This window comes from Pecten maximus, chromosome 18, assembly GCF_902652985.1.
Source record: "Pecten maximus chromosome 18, xPecMax1.1, whole genome shotgun sequence".
NCBI lineage: Eukaryota > Metazoa > Mollusca > Bivalvia > Pectinida > Pectinidae > Pecten > Pecten maximus.
Genome location: NC_047032.1, coordinates 19,238,360 through 19,256,701, shown reverse-complemented (window position 1 = coordinate 19,256,701; position 18,342 = coordinate 19,238,360). Strand labels below are relative to the sequence as shown.

Sequence of the window (18,342 nt, the reverse complement as noted above, 5' to 3'; positions counted from 1 at the left end):
GCCTCTCCTTCACAAAATAATGCTCCAGACTAAATTTCATCAAATTCCAACCAATTAACCATTCAGGACTAGCAGGAATTTAAAGGAAACTTTGACGAATGTCGGAGTTGACAGCAGACTCCTCAACACTGTATAAGCTTACCTACTTTGGGCTGGTGGGCTAATAATACAATGACATCAAGCCATTCTCAAATTACTGTCGGTGTAATGTTGTAAAGAAATAAGCAACACAAGTACAATTGAAAACTTTTATCTTTATTCTTCTTCTGATTCCTTAACAATAATCTATTTATCAAATAAGCCATGAAATCTGACACCATATAAGGAAACCAAAGACTGATGGAACCATGACAACGCAATGGTAAACTTTACCATGAAAACGCAGTGGTAAACATTACCTTGATAATGCATTGGTAAACATTACCATGACAACAAAGAGGTAAATATTACCATGACAACACAATGGTAAACATTACCATGACAACGCAGTGGTAAATATTACCATGACATTGCAGTGGTAAACATTACCATGACAACGCTGTAGTAAAACTTTACCATGACAACGCAGTGGTAAACATTGCCATGACAACGCAGTGGTAAAACTTTACCACAACAATGCAGTGGTAAACATATCACAATTAATTTCATGGCCAAAGAGGTAACACAAATATCTATGTCTGTGTGTAAGCTGTACGCCGTCCTGGCGGTAAAACCAGGCGGTGTTTCACACATATAATGATAAATACATTCCATGTACCAGTACACACTCTACCAATCTAAAATTAGACTTGTAATTTCCACTCCTGTATTGCAAGTATTGCAGTGTATGGTAGAGTATCGTAGAGGAGTGGAAATTAATTAATGGAAGTCTAATTTTAATCAGATTGACACTCTACATACGTACCATTGTATAACCTGTGTGTAGTTCTATACAGTATCAGACCTTATGTCAGTGATACAGCAACAAATCACTAGAAACTGTGTTGACAGCAAAACTATGTATGTATTATTGCTACAACCAAAATTTGCTAGTATCTGTATCTGTGCATCCAGCAAACTTGTAGGTAGTGGGTATATGTAGTACTGGGTAGTGGGTACTGGTAGTACTTGGTAGTGGGTAGTGGGTACAGGTAGTACTTAGTAGTGGGTACATGTAGTACTGGGTAGTGGGTACAGGTACTACTGGGTAGTGGGTACAGGTAGTACTGGGTAGTGGGTACAGGTATTACTGGGTAGTGGGTACATGTATTACTGGGTAGTGGGTACAGGTATTACTGGGTAGTGGGTACTGGTAGTACTGGGTAGTGGGTACAGGTAGTACTGGGTAGTGGGTACAGGTATTACTGGGTAGTGGGTACTGGTAGTACTGGGTAGTGGGTACAGGTATTACTGGGTAGTGGGTACATGTAGTACTGGTAGTGGTACATGTAGTACTGGGTAGTGGGTACATGTAGTACTGGGTAGTGGGTACATGTAGTACTGGGTAGTGGGTTCATGTAGTACTGGGTAGTGGGTACAGGTATTACTGGGTAGTGGGTACATGTAGTATTGGGTAGTGGGTACAGGTAGTACTGGGTAGTGGGTACAGGTATTACTGGGTAGTGGGTACAGGTATTACTGGGTAGTGGGTACAGGTAGTACTGGGTAGTGGGTACAGGTAGTACTGGGTAGTGGGTACATGTAGTACTGGGTAGTGGGTACAGGTAGTACTGGGTAGTGGGTACATGAAGCACTAAGAAGTGGGTACTGGTAGTACTGGGTACTGGTAGTAAAGGGTAGTGGGTACAGGTAGTACTGGGTAGTGGGTACAGGTAGTACTGGGTAGTGGGTACTGGTAGTATTGGGTAGTGGGTACAGGTAGTACTAGGTAGTGGGTACAGGTAGTACTTGGTAGGGGGTACAGGTAGTACTATATTTTGGGTACTGGTTGGTAATGGGTCCCAATAGTTAGTGGGTACTGGTAGATAGTCTATATATTTATATATATGTGTGTGGAAACCACATGACAAAACTAATGTATCTTAATTACTATGCAATGAATTACTGCACATCTCAGACTTAGTCCGCCGATGTGCATATCAGCATGTGTACACACATATGTAAAATCTTTAACTTTACATCTTAGACTTAGGTCAGCAGACATATACACCAGCATGTGTACACACACATGTAAAAAAAATCCTGACATTGTATCTTAAGACTTAGTCAGCACATGTGTACACTGAGGTTCATTATCAGACGAGTACCGCATTAATGCTGTATTTATCCACAAGTAAGCCCCCTTCTTCATTTTTATAGAATTATAAAATTTAAAATACATATAGGAAGCTAAAATTGGTTCACAAATAAGCCCTCCCAAAACTTTAATACTAAACTTTTACACTAGGGGAGGGGGCTTATTTGAGGATAGATACGGTAGTTATCCCGTCAATAGAAGCAAAATCTATATAAAAAAGGTAAAATATATCTTAAAAATAAAATTTAAATGAGATTCTAACGTGAGAATTGGACTAAGCTACCTGTCCATTGTAAATGACTGCACTAGAGTTTTGATACTTGGATGTCCTACCAAAATATGGTCCGCAATTCCAGTCTATTTTTTTTCTTTTGTACAAATGTACTATTAGTCCCATTAACAGTTGAGGAGTCATAATCACCCTCCCTATTGTTAAACAGATTCATATTGATTTTTTTCTCTATCTTTTGATTGAGAATATTTTTGATCTACCTTGAAGGAATACCAGTTTGTCCACATAACGGACAATAAACTCTAGTTCATATAAACTGTAGTGTTTAATTAAATCATAAAGAGCAAAAAACAAAAACAACCAGTCAGTAATATATATATATATTTTATAAATAATAAAAATGACTAAATTTTCAGTAAAATCAACTGAGAAAACATTAAAGATGATTGCACAACCCTTAATTCTAACAACTAAATAAACTAGAAGAGAACCCTGCTGTCATAAATAATATCACAAGTGTTACCATGTACAGAGATATGTTACTGTGGGACCATAACCATGTATAACATACAGTAGTACCATATACATTGACTTACCATACACTGGCTTGCCATGTACATCAAATTATCATAAATGTGGAGGCCTTATGTACATAGACTTGACTGTAAAGTGACTCGTCATGTACGTTAGCTCACCATGTATATTGACTCACAATGTATATTGACTCATAATGTACATTGACTCACTATGTACGCTGAATTGCCGAGTACACTAAATTATCACAAATGTGGAGGCCTATGTACATTGAATTGACTGTATAGTGACTCAACATCTATATAAGCTCACCATGTATATGGACTCACCATGTATATGGATTCACCATGTATATGGACTCTCATCCATGTAAATTGACTTGCTGTGTACACTGATCATGAATTATCATGAATGTGGAGGCCTAATGTAGCCAACTGAGTGTATAGTAGCCAAGTATAATGACTCACAATGTACATTGAGTTGAGTGTATAATGACTCACAATGTACATTGAGTTGAGTGTATATGACTCACAATGTACATTGAGTTGATTGGATAGTGACTTGCAATGTACATTGAGTTGACTGTATATGACTCACAATGTACATTGAGTTGAGTGTATAATGACTCACAGTGTACATTGAGTTGAGTGTATATGACTCACAGTGTACATTGAGTTGAGTGTATAATGACTCACAATGTACATTGAGTTGAGTGTATATGACTCACAGTGTACATTGAGTTGATTGGATAGTGACTTGCAATGTACATTGAGTTGAGTGTATATGACTCACAATGTACATTGAGTTGAGTGTATATGACTCACAATGTACATTGATAAACCATGTTCACCAACTCGCCATGTACAGGGACTATGTGAGTGTCACAATTAAATCTCTTATTTGGTAGTTAAATGTATCAGTAACTGTTCTGGCCCAGTTTAACTTTTCAGTTTACAAAAAGTGTCACATTCCTCTTTCAAATTTTGGAGACAGTCTTGCCCTGATCATTTAAACATGAGAAATATGTCTATGAATCAGGAGTATATACCACAGTCAAGTGTAAATGTGATACAGTAGATTCCACTTTATAGAACACTCCTTTTAATGTAAAGTTGTTTTCTAAGTTAGATTTCACTTTTCATCACATTTCTATTTATATCATGTTTTCCTTGTTTCCAGTGGTTTTGTTCGAATGCTATGCTATACCTAGTATATATAATTGGTATCTGTTGCGACTTGGATTTGTCTTGCCATGTATGTAAAGATATTTGAAATCTCTTGTCTTAAATTAATCAAATATTAAACGTTGCTAGCTTTTCTAGAATAGTGTGTGTGAGATGGGATACATGTAGGTTTTCATCTGTTCAATCCTACTTTACATAAAGTCCAATGTACTGTATGATAATTTGTCATGTTGGTAATACCGTATAACCTGTTTTAATTGGTACTACAACCTGCCATGGTCCTTTGGTTTTACCCAACAAAGCCTTGTGGCCATGACGACAGGTGCCACAAGATACTGGCTCAAGACCTACAAAATGTGTCCACACACAGTCCCATATAGTCACCGTACAGCTACAGGGGAGCTTCAGCATATTACATATATCATATGGACATTATAATCAGATCATTGGTATAATGTTTCTTTGTCATAATAAACAAAAAATTGCAAACCGTTCCACATCGCCGGTTTTTTTTTTTTTTGAAAAGAAAATATACATTATTTTGATAGCAGCCAGTCTTATACTTATCTTAAAGACTGAAAAGAGGAAATGTTTGAAACATATATAATTATGTATATAATATACAGCACTACAAATAAACTCTCTTTCACCCCTATATATACACAAACAACTACTTACACCCAAAATTCACCTACACACACACATACACACACGCGCACGAACACACACACTAATCCTAGTCACAGGCGAATATTCCCCGCCATCAAAATATACAAAATATCAACTACCCAGGGGTCTGTCATGCCTATAAGATGGGGAGGCCAATCCAAAGTGTTCCAGATTTACAACCAAAGGCCTGCCACTGTGGTCGCCACAGACTGCTACAGTAGTGTAAGGTGCCGCAGCCTGCCACTGTGGTCGCCAAGGACTGCCACAGCAGTGTAAGGTGCCGCAGCCTGCCACTCTGGTCGCCAAGGACTGCTTCAGCAGTGTAAGGTGCCGCAGCCTGCCACTGTGGTCGCCATGGACTGCTTCAGCAGTGTAAGGTGCCGCAGCCTGCCACTGTGGTGTTAGGTGCCAGAAACGCATCCACTGTGGTGCTAGGTTGCCACACTTTGCCACATTAGTGTAAGGGGGTCACAACCTGTCAGAGTGGTGTACCTGTGTCACAAACAGCCTTCCATAGTTGTTGCCACATTAGTGTTAGGGGGTCACAACCTGTCAGAGTGGTGTACCTGTGTCACAAACAGCCTTCCACAGTTGTTGCCACATTAAGGATGAAGGATGTCACAAACTGCTTGCCACATTGGTTTTAGGTGCCTCTCAAGTTCTAGGGAATGAAACAATGGGGAATCACTCCCTTTTGTTATGTCATGTTTACTTCACATGGGTGTCACAATGGTATGTCATGATGTTCACTTCAATGACTTCACTAACCAACACTCTAGTGATGTCATCAGTCCTCAGCGGCTCACAACCTAGTGATATCATCAGTCCTTGTTAACCCACAACCTAGTGATGTCATAATTCCTTGCTAACCCACAACCTAGTGATGTCATAATTCCATGCTAACCTACAACCTGGAGATGTGATCAGTCGATATCTACCCACAACCTGGTGATGTCATCAGTCGACATCTACCCACAACCTGGTGATGTCATCAGTCGTCATCTACCCACAACCTGGTGATGTCATCAGTTGTCATCTACCTAAAACCTGGTGATGTCATCAGTCCTCACCTACCCACAACCTAATGATGTCATCAGTCGACATCTACCCACAACCTGGTGATGTCATCAGTCGACATCTACCCACAACCTGGTGATGTCATCAGTCGTCCTTGCTAACCTACCACTAAGTGATGTCATCAGTCCTTGCTAACCCACAACTCAACAGCAAACACCTGTATACAACCTAAAATATAGCTCCGTCTATCTAGGCAGTGAAAACACTGTTTATTTTGCAGGAGTTTCAGAGCTTTTCATACTGATCTGGTATGAATCAATACTTCATCCACTATCTATAGGTGCCAACATCTGACTTTGTCCACACCAAGTAAGGCAGTGCTAACTCGGGCCTCTTCAGCAGAAAACAGGTACTAGAGGCCTGTCACTAGATCAATAGCTGGAAATCATGATGGATAACATTTAAGCTCATATAAGTTAGACCACAAACGGTCCTTCCTCGGTCCCTGGTAACAACATCATTCACATTTTCTTATTTGTACAAATGTACAATGTATTTGGTAGTGACAAAGTGATGCTCATAGGACGTAAGTGGGACAGTGACAGCACAGGACACAGCATTAACACCATAGTTACCAAGGGCAAACGTGGTATAGTGACAGTAGTAACACCATGGTTACCAAGGGAAACAGTGGTAACCCCATAGTCACCAAGGGCAACAATGAGACAGCGACAGTGGTAATCCCCCTGGTTACCGAGGGCAACAGTTGGACAGTGACAGTGGTAACCCCATGGTTACCGAGGGCAACAGTGCTAGCCTCATGGTTACCAAGGGCAACAGTGAGAAAGTGACAGCTAAGGAAACAGTTGTAACCCATGGTAGCCAAGGTAAACAGTGGAGCAGACAGCTCAGGTCACATTGGTCACCTGTGGTAATCTTGGACAACAGTAGCACAGTGGTAACCGACAGCTCAGGAAACATTGCACAACTGTGGTAACCCAGGGCCACAGTATGACAGTTGAAACTCAGGACTGCTAAATTAAGCAGTGCACAGAGATATATTATATTCAGCATATTGTGTAATGGGTTCAGATACTCTAACGAAATAACTGAATCAACAGTCTTAGCCTGACGTCGCAAGTTACTAAGGGATTTTATTTGTTGTCAATAAAATAGGACAGTGACCCTTTGTGACCAAATACTACTGAAGAAATCAGTAAATTCCACACCTTGATGAGGGTAACCGACTACGTATACTAAAGCATCAATTATGCAGGACAGTGGGGTAAAATGTAGATTTCTGTGGCAAGCAGTATCACTAATGAAGGACAATTACATCCCTTTCCCTGGCAAACAACAGAAATTTAGGGCAGTACCGTCCCTATTCCTGGTGACCAACAACAGTACTGTCTATATTCCTGGTGACCAACAACAGTACTGTCTATATCCCTGGTTACCAACACCAGTACTGTCTATATCCCTGGTTACCAACAACAGTACTGTCTATATCCCTGGTTACCAACAAGAGTACTGTCTATATCCCTGGTGACCAACAGTACCGCCCCTATCCCTGGTTACCAACAACAGTACTGTCTATATCCCTGGTTACCAACACCAGTACTGTCTATATCCCTGGTTACCAACAAGAGTACTGTCTATATCCCTGGTGACCAACAGTACCGCCCCTATCCCTGGTTACCAACAACAGTACTGTCTATATCCCTGGTTACCAATAACAGTACTGTCTATATCCCTGGTTACCAACACCAGTACTGTCTATATCCCTGGTTACCAACAAGAGTACTGTCTATATCCCTGGTAACCAACAATAGTACTGTCCCTATCCCTGGTTACCAACAACAGTACCGCCCCTATCCCTGGTTACCAACACCAGTACTGTCTATATCCCTGGTTACCAACAACAGTACTGTCTATATCCCTGGTAACCAACAACAGTACCGCCCCTATCCCTGGTTACCAACACCAGTACTGTCTATATCCCTGGTTACCAACAACAGTACTGTCTATATCCCTGGTAACCAACAACAGTACTGTCCCTATCCTTGGTTACCAACACCAGTACTGTCTATATCCCTGGTTACCAACAACAGTACTGTCTATATCCCTGGTTACCAATAACAGTACTGTCTATATCCCTGGTTACCAACACCAGTACTGTCTATATCTCTGGTTACCAACACCAGTACTGTCTATATCCCTGGTTACCAACACCAGTACTGTCCATATCCCCGGTGACCAACAACAGTAATTTAGGATAATAAGATTGGTATCCCTGGCGACCATCAACAGTAATGTCTGACAGCAGTGTGCCCATGAAGAATGTTTGTTACATCACAGACATGACACTCCCCAGAGTTGGTCCTCAGTTCCCCTGTCTATCACTAGCTTCGTGTCTATAGGGTTAAACAACACCTGCAACACAAAACAATCCTATCATTCAATCTAGAATAGTGAATTCAAACTTTAACTGAAATTGCTAGATAATCATTAGTTCTTAAAAAACAGCAGTACAAAACTTCATTTGTCAAACTTCAATAGCCACTTTCAGGCATCTTGAATATCCTTACGATTTGGCATATGGACATATATGCAAATATAAATTTTCAGGAAGATCCTCGGAGCAGATCTTGAGCATTAGCATGAGTTTTAATGTTAAAAGTCACAAATGGCTGCAGTCAGCCATCTTTAATATCTGATCATGTTAAAATTTGACTGACTATATCTTGTAAAACACATCTCCCTAAAGTTTCATGAAAAATCTCTTTGTTCTTGAAAAATAACAATAACAAATTTCAAATGTCAAAATCTAACCAGGTGGCATGAGGTGATCTTGAATATATCTTACCATGCTAAAATTTGGTTATTCACATCTTGACTCATGCTGAACTTGTCCCTAGGGTTGTTACAAGATCCTAACTTTAATTCTGAGAAATGGTGGTAACAACCCTTCCTGTGGAAATTCACTACACCAGCAGCGTGAATAACAATTAGAAATTATCTAAACTATACAGGGTGTGACAACCTACTTGAATTAGAGTGGCTCATTCTCCTCTGTAGGCGACTGTAACCGTAGCTGTTCATTATCAGGGAAAAATATACTGGGTTCTGTGTTTCGCCGCTTTATCTTATTTTTGCTTTTTTTCAACATTGTTGCCTGAAAACAAAACAAAATGTATTGAACATATTGTAAATTTTAATCACATAGCCTCCATGCATTTGACGAGTGTCTGTGTATCGCAGTCAAGATCAGGTGATGTGATTGTTACCGGCACCATTCTATTTATTCGTCACCCAGATTGCATTTATTTTGACAATAAATACAATCTAATAATAGTTTAATTGTTAAATTAACATTTAGGGTCATTTTGAGTGAACGCTTTCTTAGTAGTAGAAGGTGGCTACTTCACTGAACAATGTACGGGAAGCTCCTCAATCCAGAAGAATTGGAGTAAAATGTCGCAGGGCACAACCACTGCAGCACAGAAAGGCCAGTGACCTCAACTAAACGAGAAACTGATGCACTACCAGGTTGGACAAATAGATTTGTCCCATTCTACAATCTTAACAAGAGGCCTAATGGGCCTGTAATGCTCACTTGCTTCTAAAGCAACTTTGAAGTTGATCTAGGTCATTTATGCAGATACTAAACTGATTACCACTTCATTTAGATATCAAGTAGAATAGGTTTATTCAGTAACATTGTAGTCCTTCCTTCCAGGATGCTATTGACCCTATACCAGGTCTCTGTGTCTCTTGGTCACCAAGAAATCATTTAACCCCCGACACCTTGAATGTAGGTCAAAGTCATTCATTTAAACATTTGGTAGCCCTTCACCCCTGCATACTGCAGACCCAAAAACTGGTCTATTGGCCTCTAGGTTATTGAGAAGAAGCTGTTAAAAAGATTTGAGTCTATTTGACCCCTGTGACCTTGAATGTAGGTAAAGGTCATTCATTAAATCAAAATTCACAAAATTTGTAGCCCTACACCCTAACATGCTAAAGGCCAAATATCAGGTCTCTGCGTCTCTTGGTTATTGAGAAGATGTTTAAAGGAAGAGTTGATGCCAGACAGTTGGACAATGGATGCTGCACAAGGTATAAGCACACATGTCCTTTAGGAAGGTGAGCTAAAAACAAATTCTTATTATCAGATTTGTGAAAATCACAGTTGTAAGAGTGATGTGAGTGGGGATATGTCAATACCTTTAATGCTGATCGAAGTACTACGACTTGGCCGGCTGGCTGAACCCAAGGTTCACCATCAACTTGGACCGGTATGTCTGCTAGCAATGTTATCCGTAACTAAAATACAATAGTTTATTATATTCTTAAAATGAACAACATTATTTAATCTAACATACAATAGATAATAACATTTTGAAAAGAAAAGCATGACTTAATCTAAAATACAATAGTTTATTATTATTTGAAAAAACAATATCTAATCTAAAACACAATAGTTTATAACATTATGAAAACAATGACTTAAACTGAAAAACAATCATACAATAGATTATTATTATTTTTCAAAAGAACAATACAATGACTTTATCATCAGGACATACACTTTAAGTGACATGTTTTAAGTATTAATAGATAATCTAGTCCAATCATTCTCTCACAGTCTGCAAAATGAATGGAGACAGCTGGTTCCTCTTTAGTTTAGATCAATGCATCAGTGGTGTTACCATAGATTACAACATAATATCGGATATTATAATATCCCACTTCTATTTTTCTCTGGAAAGTAAAATACTGTAACAAGCACACTGGGTAATGCTAAAGCAATACATGTCCCCTACCAACTAACAGTGACCTTGACCCAAAATCTCTGAAACTAGAACCTGTCTGAGATATTATGGTTCTTTATCATTGTGTGAAGTTCCATCAAAATCCCTACAGGAATGAAGCCACTAGAGTACTGACAAGCTTTGACGTTTTGTAGATAGATAGCCGCCCTGGTTTGACATTACGTAGATACACGAGCCATAAATCTATAGTCCCGCCGGTTTGACACGAGCCATAAATCTATAGTCCCGCCGGTTTGACCGGTAGGGGACTAATCAGTGGATCCACTTTATCTTTAATGTACAACGAGGCTTCCTTATGTTATGTCTTAAATCATACTTATATTTCCTACTCTATGCTTTCCCCAGCATAGGCCATGTGACACTAACACGCCCCCAACCATCCTCCCTGCTATGTCTATCCGAGTGTAGGCCATATGACACTAACACGCCCCCCACCATCCTCCCTGCTATGTCTATCCGAGTGTAGGCCATATGACACTAAACACGCCCCCCATGGTCCTCCCTGCTATGTCTATCCGAGTGTAGGTCATGTGACACTAACACGCCCCCCATCGTCCTCCCTGCTATGTCTATCCGAGTGTAGGCCATATGACACTAACACGCCCCCCACCGTCCTCCCTGCTATGTCTATCCGAGTGTAGGCCATATGACACTAAACACGCCCCCCACCGTCCTCCCTGCTATGTCTATCCGAGTGTAGGTCATGTGACACTAACACGCCCCCCATCGTCCTCCCTGCTATGTCTATCCGAGTGTAGGCCATATGACACTAAACACGCCCCCCACCGTCCTTCCTGCTATGTCTATCCGAGTGTAGGCCATATGACACTAAACACGCCCCCCACCGTCCTCCCTGCTATGTCTATCCGAGTGTAGGCCATATGACACTAAACACGCCCCCCACCGTCCTCCCTGCTATGTCTATCCGAGTGTAGGCCATATGACACTAAACACGCCCCCCATGGTCCTCCCTGCTATGTCTATCCGAGTGTAGGTCATGTGACACTAACACGCCCCCACCGTCCTCCCTGCTATGTCTATCCGAGTGTAGGCCATATGACACTAACACGCCCCCCACCGTCCTCCCTGCTATGTCTATCCGAGTGTAGGCCATATGACACTAAACACGCCCCCCACCGTCCTCCCTGCTATGTCTATCCGAGTGTAGGTCATGTGACACTAACACGCCCCCCATCGTCCTCCCTGCTATGTCTATCCGAGTGTAGGCCATATGACACTAAACACGCCCCCCACCGTCCTCCCTGCTATGTCTATCCGAGTGTAGGCCATATGACACTAAACACGCCCCCCACCGTCCTCCCTGCTATGTCTATCCGAGTGTAGGCCATATGACACTAAACACGCCCCCCACCGTCCTCCCTGCTATGTCTATCCGAGTGTAGGTCATGTGACACTAACACGCCCCCCATCGTCCTCCCTGCTATGTCTATCCGAGGGTAGGCCATATGACACTAAACACTCCCCCCACCGTCCTCCCTACTATGTTTATCTGAGTGTAGGTCATATGACACTAAACACGCCCCCCACCGTCCTCCCTGCTATGTCTATCCGAGTGTAGGCCATATGACACTAAACACGCCCCCCACCGTCCTCCCTGCTATGTCTATCCGAGTGTAGGTCATGTGACACTAACACGCCCCCCACCGTCCTCCCTGCTATGTCTATCCAAGTGTAGGTCATGTGACACTAACATGCCCCCACCGTCCTCCCTGCTATGTCTATCCGAGTGTAGGTCATGTGACACTAACATGCCCCCACCGTCCTCCCTGCTATGTCTATCTGAGTGTAGGCCATATGACACTAACATACCCCCCACCGTCCTCCCTGCTATGTCTATCCGAGTGTTGGTCATGTGACACTAGCATGCCCCCCACCGTCCTCCCTGCTATGTCTATCTGAGTGTAGGTCATGTGACACTAACATGCCCGCACCGTCCTCCCTGCTATGTCTATCTGAGTGTAGGTCATGTGACACTAACACGCCCCCCATCGTCCTCCCTGCTATGTCTATCCGAGTGTAGGCCATATGACACTAAACACTCCCCCCACCGTCCTCCCTACTATGTTTATCTGAGTGTAGGTCATATGACACTAAACACGCCCCCCACCGTCCTCCCTGCTATGTCTATCCGAGTGTAGGCCATATGACACTAAACACGCCCCCCACCGTCCTCCCTGCTATGTCTATCCGAGTGTAGGTCATGTGACACTAACACGCCCCCCCACCGTCCTCCCTGCTATGTCTATCCAAGTGTAGGTCATGTGACACTAACATGCCCCCACCGTCCTCCCTGCTATGTCTATCCGAGTGTAGGTCATGTGACACTAACATGCCCCCACCGTCCTCCCTGCTATGTCTATCTGAGTGTAGGCCATATGACACTAACATACCCCCCACCGTCCTCCCTGCTATGTCTTTCCGAGTGTTGGTCATGTGACACTAGCATGCCCCCCACCGTCCTCCCTGCTATGTCTATCTGAGTGTAGGTCATGTGACACTAACATGCCCGCACCGTCCTCCCTGCTATGTCTATCTGAGTGTAGGTCATGTGACACTAACACGCCCCCCACCGTCCTCCCTGCTATGTCTATCCGAGTGTAGGCCATATGACACTAACATACCCCCCACCGTCCTCCCTGCTATGTCTATCCAAGTGTAGGCCATGTGACACTAACATGCCCCCACCGTCCTCCCTGCTATGTCTATCCAAGTGTAGGCCATGTGACACTAACATGCCCCCACCGTCCTCCCTGCTATGTCTATCCGAGTGTAGGTCATGTGACACTAACATGCCCCTGGACTCTCCCCCTGTGCTATGCATATCCTAAGCATAGGTCATGTGACACTAACACGGCCCCCCACCGTCCTCCCTACTATGTCTATCCGAGTGTAGGTCATGTGACACTAACATGCCCCTGGCCTCTCCCCCTGTGCTATGCGCATCCTAAGCATAGATCATGTGATACTTACATGTCCCCCCTGTGCTATGCGTATCCCCGAACGTAGGCCACCCTGTATCTGCCCCATGTGTACCACGCCTGTGACTCCCACGACTTCAAGATTACCATCATAATGGTTTGGTTTAGAAAAATGGTCTTCTCTCTCAGGGCCCCAAGGATTGGATCCAGACCCCCAACTGTATCAAATATACAAAATCACATACAGTACACACATTTGACAATAACATAACTCAAAATATCAGGTTCATTTGGATAAAATAATAGTCATTTGATTACAAGAGAATTTATTTTCTCAAATGAACAAATTAATTAATTTCTAAAAATCAGTATTACTAAGGTCATAATTTCATCAGGCCTGAAAGACTGACGCAAGTTATAAAACAGTCTGACAAACATGGTTAACTATGGGGTTTTTTAAAGTCTTTGGCTCTATGATATTTACATAAAATACATGTCCAGTTTTCAGGGAAATCACTCTCAAAACACACCATATTTTGTTTTCACTGTCATAATCATGATTAAAGAGATATTTGATAATCGTGTTCTTCCAACTCCTTATTATCCTACTGATAATAATTACCTATATATTTCCAACATGCAAACACTGCTTTTTTTGCGTATCAAGATAAGGTCAACTTTCATACACTTTTTTTTTATTACATATTATAAAGTTTTATCGATTAAGATGGACAATGTATTTGTGAGGATCCCATGCCCTCGGTTGAGACATACCTGAGTATATTGAGTATAATAATGCCCTCTACTGGAGGAAGCTCCACAGGTTTACCATCCACCTCTAGTCTCATGTGACGATGTAGGTCTTTACAAGCTTTCCTGTTCACCATCTTCCGTAAACCAATTTTCAAATACATTCCCTTATTATGTAATCTGAAAAAATCAAGAAGTGAAAAAATGGGTATGTGCTGTGATTCAGGACAACAATGTCTGGATGATCAGGACTGGATAACTTGATGTGTATGTTGAATGAGAATGCTGGGATAGTTTGGTTGATTTGGTTTATTATGTATTCTTTTAACAGCCAGAATCATTGTTTTGGAGGTGGAGGAAAGCCAGAGTACTCAGAGAAAAACTACCGACCTACGGTCAGTACCTGGCAATTGCCCCACCTGGGTTTGGAACTTGTGACCCAGAGGTGGAGGGCTAGTGATAAAGTATCGGGGCACCTCAACCACGCAGCCACCATGGCCCCTTGCTTGGATAGTCAGAACTTGATAACTTGATGAGTATGTTGAGGGTGACAATGCTGGGATAGTCAGAACTGGATAACTTGATGTGTATGAATTGATTATTCTAGACCTAAAACATTATTTCTCATCTCAGAGTAAGAAAATAACCGGCCCAATGGCCCAAGACAAGAACTAAAAGAGGAAATTAGATGCTACTGATTGAGTTAGATTGGACCGGACCAAGTTCTTTAGGACATCTATAACTAGCTTAAAGGACCAATGTTGCCAAAATCAAATTTCTTGTTCTGTATATTTGGCGATTTTTCTCATATTTTCCTAATGGAAAGAAAAGTGAAAGAAACTTGCTAGTACCTGCTATTGAATTTGTCTGGTTTTTCCTCACGTGCAATGTGGAAGTCGAGACAGAGGTCAGCATCAATCCCGATACCAAAGTAATTATTCATCACAAAGATGGTTGTCGTGTCTTCATTTGTGTTTGCAGAGTTGGTGTCATTGGCGATGGCTACTCTCGTGTCATTCTGCTCCTTCTCATTGGGGTGAAAAATCACTGTCCATCTGTGTAAAGGAAGATCAAAGTCAGTATGCTAAGATAGTAAATCACTGTCCATCTGTGTAAAGGAAGGTCACAGTCAGTACTCTAAGATAGTAGTAATATGTAAATTATTACCATAAGATTACAAAGTTGAAAATGCAATGTACAAAATGGGGATAACTTATTGTGTTTGGCAAGTTATTCTTCAGGGGGAATAACTCTTTGTTAAAATATTGTTACATCTTTTGTTAAAGTATTGTTACATAATTTGTTTAAGTATTGTTACATCTTTTGTTAAAGTATTGTTACATCATTTGTTAAAATATTGTTACATCCTTTGTTTAGGTATTGTTACATCCTTTTTTTAGGTATTGTTACATCCTTTGTTTAGGTATTGTTACATCATTTGTTAAAGTATTGTTACATCCTTTGTTTAGGTATTGTTACATCCTTTGTTTAGGTATTGTTACATCATTTGTTAAAGTATTGTTACATCCTTTGTTTAGGTATTGTTACATCCTTTGTTTAGGTATTGTTACATCATTTGTTAAAGTATTGTTACATCCTTTGTTTAGGTATTGTTACATCCTTTATCTAAGTATTGTTACATCCTTTGTTTAAGTATTGTTACAGCCTTTATCTAAGTATTGTTACATCATTTGTTAAAGTATTGTTACATCATTTGTTTAAGTATTGTTACATCCTTTGTTTAAGTATTGTTACATCCTTTATCTAAGTATTGTTACATCCTTTGTTTAAGTATTGTTACAGCCTTTATCTAAGTATTGTTACATCATTTGTTAAAGTATTGTTACATCATTTGTTTAAGTATTGTTACATCCTTTGTTTAGGTATTGTTACATCCTTTGTTTAGGTATTGTTACATCCTTTGTTTAAGTATTGTTACATCCATTGTTTATGTATTGTTACATCCTTTGTTTAGGTATTGTTACATGATTTGTTTAAGTATTGTTACATCCTTTGTTTAGGTATTGTTACATCCTTTGTTTAGGTATTGTTACATCCTTTGTTTAAGTATTGTTACAGCCTTTGTTTAAGTATTGTTACGTCCTTTGTTTAAGTATTGTTACAGCCTTTGTTTAAGTATTGTTACAGCCTTTGTTAGGTATTGTTACATGATTTGTTAGGTATTGTTACATCCTTTGTTTAGGTATTGTTACAGCCATTGTTTAAGTATTGTTACATCCTTTGTTTAAGTATTGTTACATCCTTTGTTTAAGTATTGTTACATCCTTTGTTTAGGTATTGTTACATCCTTTGTTTAAGTATTGTTACATCCTTTGTTTAGGTATTGTTACATCCTTTGTTTAGGTATTGTTACATCCTTTGTTTAGGTATTGTTACATCTTTTGTTAAGGTATTGTTACATCCTTTGTTTAGGTATTGTTACATCCTTTGTCTAAGTATTGTTACATCCTTTGTTTAAGTATTGTTACATCCTTTGTATAAGTATTGTTACATCCTTTGTTTAAGTATTGTTACATCCTTTGTTTAAGTATTGTTACATCCTTTGTATAAGTATTGTTACATCCTTTGTTTAAGTATTGTTACATCCTTTGTATAAGTATTGTTACATCCTTTGTTTAAGTATTGTTACATCCTTTGTTTAAGTATTGTTACATCCTTTGTTTAAGTATTGTTACAGCCTTTGTTTAAGTATTGTTACATCCTTTATCCAAGTATTGTTACATCCTTTGTTTAAGTATTGTTACATCCTTTGTTTAAGTATTGTTACAGCCTTTGTTTAAGTATTGTTACATCCTTTATCCAAGTATTGTTACAGCCTTTGTTTAGGTATTGTTACATCCTTTGTCTAAGTATTGTTACATCCTTTGTTTAAGTATTGTTACATCCTTTGTTTAAGTATTGTTACATACTTCGTTTAGGTATTGTTACAGCCTTTTTTAAAGTATTGTTACAGCCTTTTTTAAAGTATTGATACAGCCTTTGTTTAGGTATTGTTACATCCTTTGTTTAAGTATTGTTACATCCTTTATCTAAGTATTGTTACACCTTTGTTTAAGTATTGTTACATCCTTTGTTTAAGTATTGTTACATACTTCGTTTAGGTATTGTTACAGCCTTTTTTAAAGTATTGTTACAGCCTTTTTTAAAGTATTGTTACAGCCTTTGTTTAGGTATTGTTACATCCTTTGTTTAAGTATTGTTACATCCTTTATCTAAGTATTGTTACATCCTTTGTTTAAGTATTGTTACATCCTTTGTTTAGGTATTGTTACAGCCTTTGTTTAAGTATTGTTACATCCTTTGTTTAAGTATTGTTACATCCTTTGTTTAAGTATTGTTACAGCCATTGTTTAAGTATTGTTACATCCTTTGTTTAGGTTTTGTTACATCCTTTGTTTAAATATTGTTACATCCTTTGTTTAAGTATTGTTACATCCTTTGTTTAAGTATTGTTAAATCTTTTGTTTAAGTATTGTTACATCCTTTGTTTAAGTATTGTTACATCTTTTGTTAAAGTATTGTTAAATCTTTTGTTTAAGTATTGTTACAGCCTTTGTTTAAGTATTGTTACAGCCTTTGTTTAAGTATTGTTACATCTTTTGTTAAAGTATTGTTACATGATTTGTTAAAGTATTGTTACATCCTTTGTTTAGGCATTGTTACATCCTTGTTTAGGTATTGTTACAGACTTCGTTTAGGTATTGTTACGGCCTTTATCTAAGTATTGTTACATCCTTTGTTTAGGTATTGTTACATGATTTGTTAAAGTATTGTTACATCCTTTGTTTAAGTATTGTTACATCCTTTGTTAGGTATTGTTACATCCTTTGTTTAAGTATTGTTACGGCCTTTAACTAAGTATTGTTACATCCTTTAACTAAGTATTGTTAAATCCTTTGTTTAAGTATTGTTACAGCCTTTATCT

The 18,342-nt window shown here is 39.7% G+C and overlaps 1 protein-coding gene across 4 annotated transcripts in view; it reads right to left on the bottom strand.

Annotated features, from left to right (window-relative positions):
* Positions 1 to 236: 236 nt before the first annotated feature.
* The window catches only part of LOC117316071 (diacylglycerol kinase theta-like), a 69,573-nt gene continuing 51,467 nt past the window's right edge, over positions 237 to 18,342 (bottom strand). For 3 of the 4 annotated variants that reach the window (XM_033870554.1, XM_033870556.1, XM_033870555.1), the window contains 6 exons: positions 15,248 to 15,451; positions 14,421 to 14,576; positions 13,699 to 13,864; positions 10,100 to 10,198; positions 8,920 to 9,047; positions 237 to 8,305 (listed from right to left, as the gene is read on the bottom strand). In XM_033870554.1, coding sequence (XP_033726445.1) covers positions 8,925 to 9,047; positions 10,100 to 10,198; positions 13,699 to 13,864; positions 14,421 to 14,576; positions 15,248 to 15,451 — 748 coding nt within the window. In that variant the 3' untranslated portion in view covers positions 237 to 8,305; positions 8,920 to 8,924. The remainder of the gene's footprint in view (positions 8,306 to 8,919; positions 9,048 to 10,099; positions 10,199 to 13,698; positions 13,865 to 14,420; positions 14,577 to 15,247; positions 15,452 to 18,342) is intronic. The other variant, XR_004529815.1, reaches the window with a different exon arrangement.